Raw genomic sequence first — 19,991 nt, 5'->3', positions numbered from 1 at the left:
TCATAGGAGTTATTAGATGTATCATGATCAGATGAAATATTTACCTGCATACGTCTGAAAATAAGTTTTGATTGTTTTACGCAGTTTACAATAAGTGTTATAATATGCTTTCATCTGCAGATTGTCACAAATATTCCATTTCATTTCACTATTTAGTTCCTCTGACTGATGCAAGATACTACGGTTATCAAGCCAATCAAAGGTTCTACAAGCAACAACACAGCTTGACACCTACATTAGTTTCATAAGCTAAGGTAGAGGTTAATATCAGAGGTGCACTTTACAAAGCAGTTCCGTCATGAAAAAATATCTGCATTGTTCCTGGTAAGACAACTATCCTATAGTGTTGACCACTGTTTGTGACTCTTCCCATTCATTTGTATTGCCTGCAGAAGTGACCTGCTAATTTGCTTCCCAATGCCAAGATAGTTGTATTAATTTCATTGTCACAGTCTGCACTTCTAGCATTTCTAACCTGCCAACTCGGCATAACACTTCATGCTTCTGCTAAAATGGACGGTGGGCCATGAAAGCTTGTGTGTTAGTCTTTAAGGTGACCAAAGACTACTGTAGCTACCCCAGCTGGAAAACGTGATGCATGTAGTTGCAAAGCTATGTAGAATTTATTTTGATAATCCTTCCATTTATCTACCATTTAAAAAAATATAAACAACTGCAGGTACAAAATAAATCAGAGCACCCTTTTCTGCCTCAGAAGAGGAGTCAATTAAAAATATCTTAATACTTAGTGGTCCCTGAGTTTGTTTTGAAACTTGTCTATTGTCTATGCAGGGGGAAGAAATGTTTAGAACATACATAGTGCTGGACACAGCTATAGCAATAGAAAATTCCAGTGGGGTGTGAGCCAGCCAATCCATTCTGCATGCTTCTCCACAAGAAGGTATGGAAAATGTCCCATATCATTCCACGTCTGTTACAAACTATTTTCTTGGAAAGCTGCAAATGACCTCAGCAGGCTGGGCCTCCTAGATCCAGTGGTTATGCTTCTTAAGGCTGCCGCACCCAAGCATCTGGAATATACTGCATGTTTGTGCTCTTGTGGAACTTAGAGAAGGAGGCTGTCTGAGGTAAGGAAATTATTTTGGCAAAGTGGGCCTTTGGAGCGCTGTGCTGAAAGTGAAATGCAAGCAGGTTGTTTTTATAGATTTGTGGCTCAGGGCCTTTTTTAAAAAAGCCAAAAAAACAACAACAAAAAACCCCACATCAAAAGTGGTTAAAACACTGCCAAAATTACTTAATGTAAGATGTTCCCTGGTGCATCAGAGCAAAGGTCTATATCAAGTGCAGCATCTTGCTTCCCATAGTGGCTTTGATCTGGCAAGGGAAATCTGCACATGGCAGCAAGCATCAACAATGTAATGTTTATCCAGACTTCTCTGAGATGCGTCTTCGGTGCAGCTAGCAATGCTCATTCCCATCTGGACTTACAGTTGCTGTAGACTACTAATGCTTGAGGAGAACTTGATGCTTTGAATGCAGTAGCAGTTTTTATAAAGTTCATACTAGCTTAGTAAGGGAGCAGTTGATTCATCTGAAATCCACTTGCATTTTTTCTTTTCGTCAGCTAAGGCTTTTATATACAACAGCTGCTTCTGTGCTTCTTCCAGCCCTCGTTCTTTCTCCAATTTATTCAGTATCTATGGAAACAAAAGAAATGTGTGCAGCCTTATTTAACACATTTTTTCAGTGTCACAGTAGCTCTGCTTGAGCAAACCACATTCCTTCTAATGCCAGCCTATGCATCTTGTTGTTTATAAGTTTATTGTCAATCACAAGATAAAACACTTCCTCTGACAAGAGCTATCTAAATTAAAAACCACAAACATTTAGCAAATGCAAGCCCAAATTTATGTAATGGTAGCAGCACAATATGAAAGTAAGCATATCAATGTACAACAGTCATGAGGAAAGATACAGCCAATATAGGAAAGCTGTCCCGTCCCCGTCCCCCAGTGGCATAACAAGGTCAAAACAGAAATTTGTATCTATAAAATGACTACATCCTTTATTTGAAAGCCACAGACTGAAACATTTTCAGCAGCTGTAAGAATAGGGTGTGATTTGAAGGGGCATGTTTATACTAAGATGATTAATCAGTCACATTTTGGAAGCTATGAAATGGGGAGGGGAGTGGCCCAGTTATATGTGGCATCAAAAGTGTTTAGAATTTGGATGAGTAAACAGGTATTTATGACAATAAGCTTTAGTGAGACTTGGTCACTGCTTTTTTATCGTATTGCTTAACTTGGGTAAAGGTTCCTGTTTCAGATCCTACCAGGTACCCCTTCCTCTGTTCTCATCAGACTAATCCTTAGTTAACTATCTGTTCAGCTCTGACTAGCCTGACACAACTCATTAAGCCACTACCCCTGACATGCAGGATAGTTTGTGCATTATTAAAATTGCCATACGTTTTATTTTACCTTACAGAATTTGACAGTAGATTTAAAAAAATCCAAAAACCACTGATTAACAGCGATATGCCCATATATATATATATATAGAGAGAGAGAGAGAGAGAGAGCGCGCGCGCGCACACACACATTATAATAAATGGGTTTAAATATAATATACAAGCTGAACTCTTCTACAATTAAAACATTCAAGTAACCTTTAAATAGTAAAAAGACATGCCTTACATGCAGTGGCAGTCCTTGGGGTCTCAAATTTCAGCAACAACCTGTGCAATGCCAAAAGTTGGCAAGCTCAATCACCTCCTGCCTTCCATTCTACATAGTTTTAGTGACCTTGAAGCTCCATGCCCAGTGTGACTCAACTAGCTGTACTCCCCTAAATCGGACTCTTTTATATGGCTTAATAAGATGTAATGTCAAACTGTGGCTTGGTTAATATGTGGTCCTGTATGCTTTCTACTTCACCCCACTTCTTTTGTGGCAATACATAGTTTGTTGCTACTTCCAAATTATTGTTTATATTTTCCCTGCAAGTGAGACCTGCGAACCATGGTTTGATCAAGTTTTGCAGTTCTGTTTTGTAGTTTTGCAGTTACATAGTTTTCTACTCCATCTGCAATGTGAGCACTTTCTCCTCTTGTATACTGATTAATTTCCTTCTGTGTCAAACCTGAGGCCTGCTCATGTACATGAACCAAGCTGTATATTTAGCTCCTGATCAAAAAGTACATGTGCACTGTACATTGCTCACAAAGTGGTCTGAATGTTTACAGACTTCCTCAGTCAGCCACTCAGACGTTTTGCAGCCCCAGGCACAGTGTAGTATAGATAAAGGGCATACTACTAGACATTTTGGTAACTAGAGAAAGAGAGGGAGTGAAAAGAAGAGGAACTTACATCATCGTAATATCTTGCTATGTAGTGGTAAATTTTAGTCAAGGCTGCAGACTCATTAAATTCATTTTCATGTTTCTGCGAGGGGGAAAGGAAAACTGGTGAAACAATACTAACAGCATATGAAATAGTTAATAATGACATGGCTTGCAAACAACATTGAGCCAAACCATGGCTGCGTGCAAGCAAGCAGATATATGGCTTTCTGGAATGAAGATCACAGCCACAGTGATACTTTACTGGGCCTGCTACTGCACGGGTGTTATTTCCCAATTTAGGCTCGTGGTATTATCTACAGGTTTGGACATCAACACTGTGCCAAACTATGGCTTAATGCCTCAGTAGCATTGTGGGAGAAACACAGTGGCCACAATCTTTGCTCTAGGAACTGGGTTATTAAATATGCAAGGTGAGGGAGAAACATTACTAGTGTCTGCAGGGCACCATTGGGATGTTTCTCATTCAAGAGGCCAGTTCTTGCTTTACAGCCAAGGCACAGCATGCTGTCATACTTTCTGCATAGGTGGGCAGAAACAATGAAATGATACCTTAGATTCCTGAGTTAAAAATTCTTCTAGCTCCGAAGTGGACAATGAAGGTAAATCCCTAATTGCTTTATAGAAAGCTTTAACCTCTTCTTTGTAAAGTGGAATATCTTTCGCGTAGAGAAGTTTGTTTGTTGGTGCTTCCTTTAAAAAAGAAAACAAAAGACAACTATTGTTATAAATGGTCACAGCTATGCTGCAATTTTTTTTTGATTCCTGTGAAAATTCAGTTAATTTCTATACACTATCTTTCAATATAAATAATGTCAGGCTGCCTTGCAATGTCAAACAATTAAAGCACAGAATAAAATGGCAGGTTTACAGCATTAAAACTGTACAGCAGTTCAGATTTTAAAGGCCCCTTTTTGGTAGTGAGGGTTAGAATTATAGTGTTACAGTTATTATCATTTTTCTAACAAAAATGGTTTCTGAATGCTGCAATGGATTGTGATAGTTCGTTTTAGTTACATTTTTGGTGGTGTACCTTTTTATTACAGTATGATTTGGTGATGGCCCCTTGGCTAAGCAAGAAGGATATTAAAGGCCGGGGAGAATAAAAAGGTCTGGCACTGAAAAGACAACCATCTGTGGGGTGAACATCAAGAAGGGCAACTTCCCATTCAGCTCGGTCAGACAGCTGGGTCCCTTGAAAGAAGGTTACCCACAGTGTATAGATAGGTGCATGTAGAGTAATGAAGACTATGCCTCATGTTTTGTTCTCTGTTGTCATTTTCTTTTTTAATATTGCAGGTGTTGAATAGGAGGGTGCTAAAAAAGGCTTCCAAATTAAAACTGCATTAGCCATATACAGTGAGACGCCATGCCTGTGACAAGCCTCCTGCTCTTATAGTCCCAGGCGGGCAGCAAAGAACAGGAGGTTTATCAAGCACTTAATAAGCCACAATTCATGGCTGGTAGTGGTCTCTGTTCAGCCTTGTAGGTTACATAACTTCTGACCCACTTTTGGTACGGCAACCAAAAGAAAAAGAAACACTACAGGAAAACAGTGTTGCTGGGTTTTCAGGGTGTCACAGAAATGTGTCATTCAAGAAACCACTTTATTGCACCAGTTCATTACAAGTCAAAGGGAAGCCTCTGGGTAGCTTTCAAGTTTCAACCACAGCCACTTGTTCAGCTGCAAAGGGAACTGCATCTTTGGATCAAATTTTAAACTTTAAACAGGGTTAAGCATTAAAATATAACAGAGCACAGCAGTTGCTTTTTCATGAGCAGTGTTGTGGAAGCCTGAAAGATAAATCTAGCACTTCTGAAATTTCCATTCTGACTTTTTTGTGCACTAACCTAAAAAAACTTTAAAATAGGAAATATGTTTCCTGTATGCAAATCAGTTGGTTCCATTATCGGGTGTGTGTGTGTGTGTTAAATGTAAACTACTTGATCTCCCACAGCTTCGTACACACAACTCCAGATGCCAGATAGGGGCTCATTAACAATGTAACTCCCTTTAGTGTGCATGGATCTAATCCCACAAAGCACTCTGAATGTGAAAACCTGCACACTGAAGTTCTTGCAAGTTCAGGGCATGCATGTGAAGTGGAGTGAATGTTGAATTACAGAAGAATGGTCTGGAGTAAAATGATTGCCTTCAGTAGGGACAGTACTGTGGAAAAGTTGGTTTGGAAGGTATCGCCTAAGGAAAGGGTGTGTAAAATATGAAATCGAGATACTACCTTTCCCAGTTGTTGCTCTGATAGAGAAAAGGCATCCATAAACGCTTGTGCAATTACTGACAAACAGCCATCAAGATGTGGAGTCTTTTTAATATCAAAGACAAATTGAGGGTTCTTCAGTATATTCACCCAGAAGCGAAGAGGAAGACTGGCAAGAGAAAAGGCAAACTTCAAATTAATAATGTTTCAGGAAAAGTTTATTAATCCCACTAAAAGTAATTTAACATCAGTGCTTCATGCAAGTTAGCAGCCTAATAAATAATCATGTCCTCAGTTGATAGTATAGTCCCAATGTGCCCTTCACTGCTGAACATGCTGCCAGTTCATGCATTATTATGTTTGAGTTTTACATGAAGCACATTCGTAAATATATACCTGTTAGTTTTCCATATATGGACCACATCAGGGTCTGTAATTTTCTTATTTTCAGCCTGAGCATCCAAGAAGTCAAAAAAATACTTGACAGCAACTGGGGCTTTATTGTTTGGTAAAGTCCAAATGCTCCTAAACAGCTCTTCAACAACTGAGTGAATTGCAACCTTTGAAAGAAATAAAAGGCAATGGTTTTATTGCTTAGACAAAAGAGTTTCTGAGATGTAAATTAACAAAACAACAAGCTCCATCTATCAAGGACAATTAGTGCAACAAGAATGGAGCTGAACACTCTTCAGTCACCCATTCAAGACTGGCACCATCACAATGTATAAAAGCCATTTCTCAGTGTTCTCTTATAGTTCAGATCCTTCTCAATGGAAGGGGCAGCTCTGAATGCATCTGTACGCAATAATTCTCTTTTCATGTAAATGAATGGGGAAGCCCAGTTGAGCTCCATGTGCCAAGAAGAAAAAAAAAGATCTATAGGTGGTCACTAGGTTCTACAATCTCATTCTGTGTTTTTAAGTCACATCAGTTAATTGCTGCCTCTTTGTGAAGCTTCTTAATCTTATCTTTTCTGGCCTAGCCTTAAATAAAGTTCAGCACTTACCTTTGTAGAAAGAAGTTTAGTAAGATACATTTCCTTCACTTTGAATTTTTGTTTTCCTTTGTGTTTTGCACCCTGTGTATCTTTGGCTGCTTCGGAATCTGGTATTATCTGTAAGAAAGGTATACACAAATGTGCATGCAGATGCAGTGGTTAAGGGAGGCAATAATATATAACAAAAACATCTAGTTGTCCGATATTGCTGACTTACCAGATGGCAATAGTCATTTGGGTATTCCCCATCTGAGAAACATGCTTAAAGGGGGAAAGAGAGAATGAATGAAATGCACACAGTGAAAGGGATTAAGCAGTTGCCAAGAAAAGACATCCAGGTAATCCATGTTTAATTATATTCCTGTGCAGGACCCTGAGGTTGTGTAATTGCCACCCTGTTGTCCTTTGGGAGGAAGGGCGGGATATAAATGTAATAACTACACAATGTAATTCCCACCACTCTGTGCAGTAAGAAGACAGGCCAAATAAATTATCAGTATTATTGGCTTTACTGCTACCTTTTGCCAGCTTCTGTCACAAAATATCATCCCAGCCCTCTGGGAGCAGGAAGAAAAGCAGAATGAAACATCTGCTGTAGCATTCTGTTGCCTTCGTGAAACCAACCCTGCATCAATCCGAACTATGAGGCTGATTTCACAATGTGTAAAATATGGAATCTCCATATTCTCTGCAAACATACGAAAAAGGGTAATATGACCTACATATAAGTTTCCCTGAAGCATCCGGCTGTATGCTTAATGCTCTTTTAGACTAATCGGAGCTTATTCCAAAATGGGGAACCTGTGGCCCATTAAGTTGAAGTCAGTCCCAGCCAGCATGGCCAATGGTTCAAGATGGGGGGGGGGGAGTTGTGGCCCAATAACATCTGGAGGGCAACAGGTTCCCCATCCTTGTGATTTTTTCAACTTACTCTTTTTATAGATCATAAAACTGGACCCTTCGCATAAACGGCTGCTTCAGAACTGTGGTTCAAATGGTCTGCTATATACTCATAGCTCTATAAAACCCATTACAGTGGGGGTGGGAAACCTGTGGCTGTTCATATGTTGCTGGACTACAACTTCTGCCATCCCTGACCATTGGCCTTTCTGGCTGCAGCTGGTGGGCGTTGCAGTCCAACAACCTGTGGAAGGGTCCCCCATCCTGCCATCACAATGATATATATCAGGCTTATATTGGTTTCAGTACCTGATAGATCCGTTTTTTTCTTAAAGATTTTAATAGTCGCTCCATCTGAAATCTGAAAAGGAAATAAAACAGCTTTTGTAATATGCATTTTTTCCCTAAAACTACACGGTTCCTCAAAGTTCACATGATCCACTGCATGTGATTTGTTACCTTGTTCCCAGCTAGCACATACACAGCACAGGTCAAAGAATGCATTATGTTCTGTGTTCATTTCCCCACTCTGAGGCTTCCTAAGTGCAAAGTTAAGAGTAGCCATAGGGTTTTTTCTATTCTAATGCAGCCAGCCAGCCATGCTATAAAGGCTGACGTTCCTAAAGGGCCTTATATTTTGGGATGTGTGCAGTACTTTTTTTTTTTAATGTAATGTGACATGCTTATCTGAAAGCACATGTATCATAATGACTGTTCACATGTCCTGCTAAGGCATAAACTGGTCACATTCCACTATGCATGAGCTATGTGCAGAAGCATGCAATCCAGGTTTTCCCATTAATCAAGTGGGACAAAAAAACCTTGGAATGGCTGGATTAAGAGTTCTAACCAAAACAGTGCTCAAAGGCTGTTAAAACCATAAACATTCTGGTGAGCCAGGCTGTTACCTATATAATAGGTCCAAAAGTAACCCAGCTGATAGCTGCAGTGCTCAGCAGTTGAATGCTGTGTGTTTGAAAACACAGTGCTTCCCTATTGCTACTCAGTTACTGAAATGACTTGCACAGAATAGGATGCCTTCCAAAAATGGGGAAAAGTGAAACTGCAGCAGCTGGCCCAGTGTAAAGCTTATCCTTTGCCAATAGAATCCTGCAGTTACACCAAGATTTAGGAAGTGCAAGAAAAATAGATTTTGTTCAACTGATGAAATGTTTGATGACCTGAAACAAGAAATTTACAAAAACTGAAAGACGAAGAACAGGAAAAACTGGATTTGTTTTTCTCTTTTACTATCAGATTATTTATCCATCCAGCCAAATATTACCAAGGCCAAATGGCAGTGTCTCTTCCAAATCACAGGCAGCTGTGACTGAAATCTTTTTAACTGGAGATGGTCGTGATTAAAACTGGAACCTTATGCATGCACAGCATAATCTTTACTACTGAGCTATAGGGCTTTCCCCAAATACAAATAAAAGAACACGTAGCACAGCCAAGCAGAGGCAAAATGAAGATAGCAAAAACAAAGTAAAGATAGCTCCAAATAAAATCTAATCTCTCAAGGGGCATAGGGCTAACAAAAGGGTAAATAAAAATTTAAGTACAAGAATATACATTGTGTATTTTGTGGGTGAGTACTTGAGATGAATTCAAACGGATTTATGGGGAAAGAGCATGGCAACAAATTTCACTTCCCTCTGTGATGACGTGCTAAACGTCATTGGCAAAGTGTAAAAGGGAATATACTATTTCAGGACTTCAGTAAGGCTTTGAAAACATCTCAGATTACACAATCAAATCAAAGGGAACATAGGAGAAATTTTGTCATTCTGTGTACTTGGCAAGACACCTGGAAAGGCAATGAGTAGATGCAACTCATAGGATGCTGCCTTATACTGAGGCAGACCAATCGTCCATCTAGCTCAGTACTGCCTACACTGATTGGTAGTGGCTTTCCAGAGTTTCAGGCAGGGAAGTCTCGCAGCTCTACCTGGAGAGGCCAGGGATTGAACTTGGTACCTTCTGCATGCTAATCAGATGTTCCAGCACTGATCTCCTTCCCCAAACCACAGTAGGAAAGAACACGGTAACACAAAGTTCTGCCTCAGACTCAGTTAATTCTAGTGACCCCAATCCAACTTAGAGCAGCTATAACTAAGAATGCTGAACTTGGTGGGACTTTGACTTGTGCTGCACATACAATTGAAACCATTTCAGTAACTTGATTGTGACCAATTAAGTCCCTTTGATTATGCTGGAAACGGTTTAGGAACAAGTTTAAAAGGCTTAACTTTTGACTGGTCATTATTTTGATGACATTTACGTTTGGCGTGCAAAGGTTTCATTTTTTTCTCATTTTGAATTTACTGTTTATAAACACTCAGTACTAATGCTTTTTCAACCAAATGTGCATGGAAATGTAGCTAGGCTAACAGTGTAATCCTGTGTCTCACAAGCACTATGGGATTTGCTCCCAGGAAAGAATGTACAGGACTGCAGCTTAAGTGACTTCCTATAGACCCACATCAAGTATGTGACGGCATTGGCAAGAGAATCTTGGTCCAGTCTTTCAGCTAGACCATATGACAACTATTGGATACAGTATTTGAGAAGATCGTGGAAGAGCATAGAATTTTAGAGTTGGAAGGAACAACAAGGGTTATCTAATCCAATTCCCTGCAATGCGGGAATCTTTTGTCCAATATGGGGCTTGAACCCATGACCTTGAGATCAAGAGTCTCATGCTCTACCGACTGGGCTATCCCAGATTGTCCTTACAAAAGAGATCTTCAAATTATTAAGGATTTTTGTTCTTACCGCATAATGTCGTATGGTATTCAGCTTGGTAATTCCATTTTCCAGAATCTCAGAGGAACTATCTATGTCCAAAAGTTCGGTTGTTTGTGCGCCTGACTGAAGAGCTGCCAAACAATTAAAACAGTTGCAATTCAAACATATTCTGTGCTTAGATTTTGAGATGCCACCAGGGGCTTGCAAGGCAACCCTATCATATTTTGCCAGTCTTAAAATTCTCATAAGAGGTCAAGATGCTAAAAGTACTTGCACTGATGATGCTGGATTTGTGAACCATTTGAAACCATATTCCATTCCTTCATGGCCACATCAGCTTCTGTATCACAATAGGGTTTTGTGAGCAGCTATTGAGGTGGATCACTGCTACCAGTGCTGTACTGGTTATTCCCAATGGATCATTCTGCTTCAGCTAATACTGCAGCAACAGAGACTGTGATAATGTGCTTGTCAAGCATTTAATTTTCCCAGTCCTACATATTACATAAACTAACTGTAATCCACAAATGACAGAATTTATTTAGTTAAAACAGATTGGTTTTAATGAATTCATAGTAATTTGTGGGTCTCATCTGTTAACAGCAGAGAAATCTTCATTTGTGGTTTTTCAAAAACCCATTATTAAATTCTGTTCTCAGAGTAAACAAAGGAAAATAAATGCCAGATTATAAATTTATAACAAATATAGGGCAGTGGCAATGCCTTACCCAAGGCCATTTCGTTGAGCTGAAGATCATAAAGAGAGCCATTCTTGTTCAGAAAGACTTGCAAGATCTTCTCTTTGGCTTGCCCTATGGTGTCACAATCCAGGACATTAACTTGAATTGTCTGAAAAGTGCCTTCACACTCACTTTGTGGGATATTTTCAAAGACAACATTTAATTCCTGAAACAGAACAAATGTTTAAACACAATGTAATTTACAACCCATATTTAAAGCACATAAAAATCCTTGGTGAATAAAAAGATAACCACCTGCCACTGAAAAGACCTTATACCTGGTGCCAAGGAAGTCTTTCTGAAGAGCCTATTTCATAGCCGAGGTGCCACCACTGAAAAAGCACTCTCTTTGACAGCCACCTGACTCACTTCGCTTGGAGCAGGGCCTCCAAAGATTATCTTAATGTTCAAGCAGTCATATGTAAATCACTTGTATGCAAATCATTATCTGTGTTAGCAAATCTTGTATTATGACAGAGGAAATTAATATAGATCTTTCAAAAACATGTTTTCACACTTCACAGTTACTCAATCCCAACTGTGCTAGTGTGCTAAGTTTGGGCCACAGACAGCAGAGTTCAATCTTGTACCCAAAAACAAGCTGAGTGGACTCAGGCAAGTCAGTAACCTGATCTAGTCATAATGCTAAAGCATAGTTTTCATGTATGAAATAACTGCCTCTTATCTCTTCTGATGAAGGAATGAAATTATCTGCTTCCAGATAAATAAATTAAACAGTATTTTATTTATCTGGTGTTTTTAGGTATGACCTATCCAAATAAGCTGGGATCAGAAATCAAACTTTTATCTTTGGTTGTTTGGACAAACTATAGATTAAGATACAATTTGTCGTGGTTCAGATAACAAGATAAACTATGGATACTTGGAAACAGAAGTGGGTGCTTCTGATCTTGCAACCATACTGGGAAAGTTGAGGTGAGAGTGTATTAGCTTGAAGCTTGTTAACTGCAGCCAGTATCTCACAGCCTCAAGATAATCCATCTCTAAAAACTAAGTGACCTATCTCACGAATTATAGGTGGTATGGAAAAAACAATCTGGCATTTTTTCTCTCCCTCTCATAACACTAGAATCTGTTATGAATGTCAGTCTATGAAGAACCACAATTTGACTGTAGACTACATATGTGAGTCCACTTCTTGATCTAGAATTCCACGCCTGCTTAGCCATATAGTTTCTACCATACAGTGGTGCCTCGCAAGACGAAATTAATTCGTTCCGCAAGTTTTTTCTTCTTGCGAGTTTTTTGTCTTGCGAAGCACGGTTTCCCATAGGAATGCATTGAAAATCAATCAATGCGTTCCTATGGAAACCGCCTTCAGACCAGGTCCGGGGACAGTCTGTCCCCCGACCTCTTCTGAAGGCTGGGGGGGGGGGAGAAGGGCTTTTCTTCCCACCGCCAGCCTTCAGAAGGCTGTTCTGAAGGCTGGCGGTGGGAAGAAAAGCCCTTCTCCCCACCTCCCACCCCGCAAGCTCCGGGGACAGGAGGGCTTTCCTCCCGACTGCCAGCATTTTAAAAGCCCCCAGGACAGCGGAGACTTCTCCGCTGTCCCGGGGGCTTTTAAAATGCTGGCGGGCGGCAGCGCAGCGTTCGCTGCCGCCCGCCAGCATTTTCAGATCGGAAAGGCAGGTGGGGGGGAGCAAAGACTTTTGCCCCCCGCCGGCCTTCAGAAGAGGTCCAGGACCTCTTCTGAAGGCCGGCGGAGATTTCCCTATGGGCTTTCTTCTTGCGAAGCAAGCCCATAGGGAAATTCGTTTTGCGAAGCACCTCCAAAACGGAAAACTCTTTCGTCTTGCGAGGCACCACTGTACAAGACTTGTTGGTTTCATTTGCTAGACACACAATTAACAAGACATACCACTGTATTGAATTCAGTTACTTGCCACAGTAACCAGTCTTCATTTAGTGTGTTCAAGGCCTTGCAGGTTATTACATCCACAGGGCCCCTGTTTATCCTTTGATTTAGGGTTGTCACAAGCATATAGAATGGATCCCCAAATGTCTCCTAAGAAACATAATGAAACACAATGTTATTTAAGAAGAAGAAGAAGAAGAGTTTGGATTTGATATCCCGCTTTATCACTCCCCGAAGGAGTCTCATAGCGGCCAACAATCTCCTTTCCCTTCCTCCCCCACAACAAACACTCTGTGAGGTGAGTGGGGCTGAGAGACTTCAGAGAAGTGTGACTAGCCCAAGGTCACCCAGCAGCTGCATGTGGAGGAGCGGAGATGCGAACCCGGTTCCCCAGATTACAAGTCTACCGCTCTTAACCACTACACCACACTGGCTTATAGTTATACCCTCTTTGCATTTTTCTATGCATTACAACTTATTTGTTAAACGGGGGAAACCAGAAAAACTGCCCTGCTTAAAGTCTGCTGCAAATAATACGCATTTCCATGTAGGGAAAGACATGAACCCCACATATAGATTGCATGCTCATCTATTTCTTCACATCTACATATAATGTATGTGTAATGGGAAGCGGCAGCCAGCTGCAGGATGCAGTTATGCATACATTTAGTGGAAGAGACACATGTGCAATTGTCACAAAATACGTTCTACCTGTATGTTTCACATTTTTGCCTATGTACATGTGGCTTCACTAAAAAAATATGAAGCAATGTTTGAAATGGTAGATGCCACAGATGAACCTGGAAAGGCTTCTTCTCTAAACAGCTCATTTTCCTACTCCTCATCTTTTACCCCGAATATTTATGATTCAAAATAAAACCTGTTCATGCAAACATATTCCACTGAACTGAAGGGGACTCTTCGAGTGCATGCATGTTACTAAGTACTGAACAAACTGCTAGGCAAGAAAGCGGATGCACATTACAGGTGGTTCCTTCTGCATGAAAACAAGCAAGTATAATGAAAAGATACAATACTTGCCCGAAGAAAACCGGAGAGGCAAACAGACATCCAGTTTGTCAGCAGTTTTTCTACCACCGACTCTGTACGCCTTAGCAGCAGCTTTGGTTGTATATTGCTAGACTGTTCCATCAAATCCCTTGTCAAGACCTCTAGGATATGGGTTAAGTAGACTAGGTTTGTTTGTAGTGCGATGGTCAAGAAAGATGCAAACAAGCATCTGTTTGTAAAGAGAATAATAAATTTAATGACAAAAAGAGGAAGAACTTGAATATTAGCTAATATGTAATTCTGCCCTACATCATTACCTAAGTAATAGCAATACTAACTCGATTTATATGCTGCCACTCTCATCCTGGCAGCTGTCACATAAAGTTGAAGGAAATACCAGCACTTCCAAAATAAAATAAAATAGGAGAACTACTAAGAAAAGCTGGAGAACAATAAAATGGAGGATACAAAATGCATGATCGCTTGTTAACATAAGGCAGTGAGTATAAATGGTCCACATGACAAAGCTCCAGGAGTAGGTCTCAAATTAAACCAAGACTTGTACTGTCCATAGACCTAAGAACCAAAATGCCACAGTTTTAAACTCTGTCCATCACTCTACAAGTAACCAAAGAAAAGGACACATGGCAGGAACACTGTAGTTACTTTCTAGATATTGTTGGACTACAACTCCCATCATCCCTGACCACTGGTCCTGCTAGCTAGGGATGATGGGAGCTGTATTTCTGCAGACCCAAGGTTGGGAAAGGCTGGTCTAGACCATTAAACACTGCTGCCAACTTTTTGTATTATTTCAAGTGAAGGGAAATGATTGCTGGAAGCTCCTATGAGATGAATAACTAACTTGTGTAAATTATGCAGCTAAAAAAAGTAACCTCCAGCTATCTTCAATACCTGGAATTTCACTTCAGTGGAGATGAATCCTTAACTTGGCCTGCCACTTCAACCCTCAAAACACCCCAACCCCATACAGTGGTGCCTCGCAAGACGAAAAGAATCCGTTCCGCGATTCTCTTCGGTTTTTTCGTCTTGCGAAGCAAGCCCATTGACAGCTTAGCGGATTAGCGCTACAGCGGTCTAGCGGCTTTTCGCGATCAGCTGTTAAGCGGCTTATCAGCGGAACAACTGATAAGCGGCTTAGCGGCTTAGGAAAAGGGGGGGGAAGCGAAAAAAACCCGCGGGGACTCGCAAGATTTTTTCATCTTGCGAAGCAACCCCATAGGGAAATTCGTTTTGCGAAGCGCCTCCAAAACGGAAAACCCTTTCGTCTAGTGGGTTTTCCGTCTTGCGAGGCGTTCGTCTTGCGGGGCACCACTGTAATTGCAAGGGTTGGAGAGAAGTGAGTTAATTATCTTACTGGGTGCCCCTTTGTATTAGCATTGCCTTAGCTGTCCCCAGTTTTGGTTTCTAGCTATTCCAGCCAGTCAATCTTCCAAGTCATTTAATCCAATAAAGCCCAGAATGTCTATTAGTATTCACAAAACAGAATAACTAACACCAATGAATATGTTGATTTCATTCTACAGAAGAGTGCCTTATCTTAGTGCAATTTGGTCTGCATATTCTGTTTCAATATTCTAAGTTACTGAACTCTTAGCAAGATTCCAATATGTTTCTTTCTAATTCAAGGTAATTACACAGACATAACAGTGAAAGTACCTCTGCAAGAATCAGATACAGGTTGTATTCAACCAAGTTTTATTCAGAGTAGATTCACTGAACTAATGAACATGACTAAGGCAGCTCCATTAATTTCATTAAGTACTCTGAACCAAAACTTCATTGCTTACCACCTACATTTTCTTTCCAGAAGTTTGACTAATGAGATTTTTTGGAGCAGTGTGAGGGATCAAAGTCAACAGAAACACAACATTTCTATATGTGCAGGTTGTTCTTTCATGTTTCTACAACTTGAAGAATCTAAGTTCTGTAGCATACCTGTCTTTTACAGAGAAGGTTTTCTGTTTTTCAAGCGTATGAATCAGAGTAACAAGAAAATGCTTGTTACAAATTAAGGCGTACAATGCTGTAATGCTTTCATCCTTCTGCTCAGGATTTCTGCTCTGAAATACATGAATTGTATGTCTGTTTCTTTGTTTTTAATATGTTGTTCGTTTTATTATAAATTATAGCTGCAAGCATTGAATACAAAAAAAATTGTTGTTGAATACAAAACAAACAAACAAAAAGATCTTCAGGCAGGCAAGGTAATATTATCTTAACCAACCACTGCTAGGAACTGCTAGGACAGGGATGGGTTGTCTCTCTCCAAAGGATGTTGGATGCCAACTCCCATCAGCTCCAATGGGCATGGTCAGTGCTCAGGGAGATGGAATTGTAGTCCAACAACATCTGGAGGGCCACAGCTTCACCATCCCTGTTGGCAGGTCTTTAAGATTCACTGTATTCTTTGTTCTCTGAAAATGAAGAGTGTGAGGATTTCAAGCTTCATTAACTCCCGTACAGCAAGGATTTATAAGTATCCCTATCAATAACAGCTCAGAGCAGATAGCTATGAAGGCTGTGCAGTGGACTCAGTTTTGTCCCGAGGCAAATTGGGCCTATTTGGAGGGACCTGAGCATCAACTCGGGTTCAGACAGACATGGATCACTATGAGTTGGGTGGCTCAGAGTGATCCAATCTGTGACTGTCAGCGGATAGGCAGGTAAGAGGTGTGGGAAGACCTGGCTCTTCTGTCCCCAGACTGCCCCCTGAGCGTGCAGTCCTAGGGGAAAGGCACTCCTGGTCTTGGTAGGAGGAAAGAGGCACAAGGACAACTTCCCCCATCTGTCTCCTGGATACATGTTTAATTAGTGGTTTAAAACCCTAATTAAACATTAGTTCTGCCTGTGAACGTATTTGAGAAGGGATCTGGGGAGGGGTAGCATTCCCCAGGTTGACAGATTCTTACAATTCCCGAGCAATGCTGGGCACAAGGCTGCCAGTGACATAGCTTGCTACCTGCCATGCTAATGAACATAATACACACATCCTGTGAACGTCTCTATATGGAAATTAGTTACAGCATTCAGATTTGTTTTTTCTTATTTATAAAAGTTATCTGTTGCATTCTCTGTATAGGAATTGAAAGCAAGATGCAGCATAAAATGACAACAGAAATTCACTAGAAACACTAAAAGAATCATACTACCCAGTTTTTATTTCTGTTAAACCAGTTGCCTCCTTTGTAAGAGAACTAAAATTATATGTAAAACACTTACAAGGGGTTCACTGGAGTCTTCAATCAAGATAAACGACGTGCCTCCAGCCTAAAATAACAGATTGACGACTATGATGTTGACAGAAGATTGCAAAACAAAAGATTGCAAAATAGATAAGGCATTCAAATAAAAAGCAGTGGTTTGGATTGGCCCATATGGTGAAGCTGCATGCACACAATAACCAAATGACTTTTCAAAGGAAGATCTTTGCATAAACTGCCCCATATTTTTATAAGCAAACTGGATTCACGTAATAATTTTCTGGGTTGAAGTCAACTTTGGTGAACTTTTTAGTAGAACGTCACAGCACCTGAGGTGACCTGGCAGCAATACAACATGCCCTGAAAATACTTTGATGAATGGCATCTCCCCTCTGCTCCTGTGCACTGTTCTGGGGTTCTCCTAACCCTTCAGAGTGAATTTTGGGAAGGTGCGGGGGCACATGGGGAGAAGAGATGAAAGTCCCATTGCAGTAGTGCGAGTCTTTGTGCTGGCTTCCACTAGCACACTGAGTTAGTTGAGTTCAACCCAAAAAATCCCACAAAAGCTCAACAGCAACAAAAACCTAACCAAACCCCAAGTCTTAAAATCAGCAAGGTTTATTCTGTGTAAGCGCTGCCCTTTTATTATAAAGGTCATTTAACTGTATGCAAAGCCATGACACGTTTACAACTTGGGCGATTTCAATTACTGCAAAAGGTTTATAACAAATATATAAGCTGTCGTTTACCTCCGGGAAGGAAGTTCGAATAAGAAAGTGTTTGTAGTCAAGGAAGGGGATGGTTCCAAAACTATCAACCACATCCAATTTTTCCATCTGCAGCTCTACGAAGCCTGCAAGAAACAAAGATCCCCTGGAGTGCTGGTTTTTGTAATATAACATTATCTTAATTACAGCTTTCAAAGAGATATTGGAAAGTAGCTATCATGAGACCGTTTTCACAGTATACATTTATCTCTGTACTCATTTTTAATGCAATGGGAAATGTTGATCGCATATGATTTTTAATAGTTATTTATTCATAAAAATAGCAGAGCAGTTTACAACGATTATATATAAAATCTTACAGTAAAAGTGATATAAGAATGTTAAAAGCAGAAATTAGCTAACTGCTATGGAAAGATGTATTCTTAGCTGCTTGCATAAACCTGATGGAACCGGAAAGTTTTAAGAGTTGGAACAAAAGGTGCCTGCTGAATCTCTATGGGCAGAGCATTCCGCAATACTGGAATGCTTAAAGCACTAAAGGCACTTAAATAAATATCCCATTTACCTGCACTGTTGAACACAATGTAGCGGTACAAAGAAGGTGGACTGGCAGTAGTAAATGGCAGCTGCACAGAGGTCAAATTGGGGCCTAGATTCTTACCAGGGGCAGTTGTGGGGCGGCAGTGGAGGGAGAGGCACAACACTCTTAGTTATGCCAGTTTGTGCCCATAATAGGTGCCACTGGCTAATCAATACCTGCACACATGGTGCTGACCCAGCCACTTTCTGCTTCCAACATCACTGCATTATATTCCGCTCGAAAGCAGCTGATCTCTCTTCCCCTTGGCTTCTAGAGAATGATGGCAGCCAATTACTACCATCTGCCGTATCACACAGGCCATCCCTGATATAACCTCATGCTATCACCGAACTGCTAATATTAACATGAAGAAGGGATTCTGTGTGTTATGACTATGGGAAATCACAGAATGGTGATCTACTTGAAGGAATACATGCACTTGATAGACCAGGAGGCACCACATCCGCAAAAGAGTTCTAAAAAAAATTAAAACCCACACCTTCACGTATTTCTTTGCGGAGTTCACATTCCAAAAGCTCCAGGTGTTCACTCAGTTTACGGTTCAATTGTTTGGATTTTCTTTGGGTCACGAAAATTGCAACTGGGGGGAAAAGTCGATACGCAATAAAAAGCAGAAATAAGAACCATCAAATATACTAATTTGCATTCTTTTTATCAAAACACAGGGCAAAAACAGAAATCTGCAGTACTTTGAAAACAGCTGTGTCTCAGAACAGTCTCCAAAAGGTAGTAGTGACCACCACCATACAACACATTGTTACAAAGAAGTTGGTTGCCCCAGTGTGGGTACCGGTTGCTGATGTTATTAGGGAATGACCAGCTATGCAAGAACTGTAAGCTTGCCTGTGTTGGCTACTAAACCCCCCTCCCTCCCCCCTCCTCCTCCTCCTCCACCACCACAAAACAAAGGCAGAAAGTCTCATCCACCACAGATTGCTGTGTCAGGGCTACTGGGTCTTTTACTTAACAAACCACCCCACTGACCACCATTGCATGCGCTTACTGGTTTTTAACAGATGGAAAACTGGACACATGAATAGTGCTACTTACCAGCAATGACTACGGGGATTAACAAAAGAAGGGTCAAATAAGAATAGTTGTGTGCTTCTTTTGGAACTTCTTGCTTAAAGTTTCCCAGCTTGACCTAGTGGATTGGGGAGGGGGAAATGAATATGTAAGAAAGACCTATATTGATATGTAGTTCTTGACCCTCCTCACTGGGTTGTTATCCTTCTTCTGTGGCTGGAAAAAACAGCACACTGCAGCTGAGCGAATACTATGTGTTGAAATCAATAGACGAAACCATAGACACTGTTACCTCTCCTTCTAGCACTCCTTTCGCAGCTCCAAGCATGACTGAAATAACAATGACTGAGCTGCTATATATAGAAGCGATGCAGGAAAGAAGGAAACTCAACAGTGCTATCTAACCCAAGATTAAATCAATTGTACAATACAAGGGAAAACGGGAGAACACAAAAATAATGCTCAACATTACCAATCTACTCCCCACAAAAGACTCAGGGAAAACTAAGATGCACAAATATTTGCTCCATATTAATTTTGGAGCTATATCTTTGGGATTTTTTAATGTAAAATCAAATCATATGGTTTTCTAC

General features: G+C 40.5%; 2 protein-coding genes across 14 annotated transcripts in view; one reads left to right on the top strand and one right to left on the bottom strand.

The window, feature by feature from the left end:
• The window catches only part of CEP83 (centrosomal protein 83), a 34,383-nt gene extending 29,798 nt beyond the window's left edge, over positions 1-4,585 (top strand). For 10 of the 13 annotated variants that reach the window (XM_053407406.1, XM_053407404.1, XM_053407411.1 and 7 more), the window contains 2 exons: positions 157-901; positions 4,372-4,585. The gene's annotated coding sequence lies outside the window, so the exon portion shown is untranslated. Of the gene's footprint in view, positions 1-156; positions 902-3,817; positions 3,928-4,371 lie in introns of all 13 variants that reach the window. The other 3 variants (XM_053407408.1, XM_053407402.1, XM_053407400.1) reach the window with 3 other exon arrangements.
• PLXNC1 (plexin C1) overlaps positions 1,373-19,991 on the bottom strand; it is a 59,019-nt gene continuing 40,400 nt past the window's right edge. The window contains exons 15-31 of the mRNA XM_053407414.1: positions 19,423-19,516; positions 18,851-18,952; positions 17,793-17,896; positions 17,063-17,110; positions 15,779-15,903; positions 13,850-14,048; positions 12,812-12,958; positions 10,921-11,098; positions 10,220-10,323; positions 7,751-7,802; positions 6,759-6,802; positions 6,551-6,658; positions 5,941-6,104; positions 5,566-5,713; positions 3,878-4,018; positions 3,333-3,407; positions 1,373-1,658 (exon numbers count right to left, since the gene is read on the bottom strand). Of these exons, the coding sequence (XP_053263389.1) occupies positions 1,524-1,658; positions 3,333-3,407; positions 3,878-4,018; positions 5,566-5,713; positions 5,941-6,104; positions 6,551-6,658; positions 6,759-6,802; positions 7,751-7,802; positions 10,220-10,323; positions 10,921-11,098; positions 12,812-12,958; positions 13,850-14,048; positions 15,779-15,903; positions 17,063-17,110; positions 17,793-17,896; positions 18,851-18,952; positions 19,423-19,516 (1,968 nt within the window). The 3' untranslated portion in view covers positions 1,373-1,523. The remainder of the gene's footprint in view (positions 1,659-3,332; positions 3,408-3,877; positions 4,019-5,565; positions 5,714-5,940; positions 6,105-6,550; positions 6,659-6,758; positions 6,803-7,750; positions 7,803-10,219; positions 10,324-10,920; positions 11,099-12,811; positions 12,959-13,849; positions 14,049-15,778; positions 15,904-17,062; positions 17,111-17,792; positions 17,897-18,850; positions 18,953-19,422; positions 19,517-19,991) is intronic.

Source organism: Podarcis raffonei, chromosome 10 (assembly GCF_027172205.1).
Source record: "Podarcis raffonei isolate rPodRaf1 chromosome 10, rPodRaf1.pri, whole genome shotgun sequence".
Taxonomy (NCBI): Eukaryota; Metazoa; Chordata; class Lepidosauria; order Squamata; family Lacertidae; genus Podarcis; species Podarcis raffonei.
Note: the sequence above shows the minus strand (reverse complement) of the source record. Positions and strands in the feature narration are given on the sequence as shown.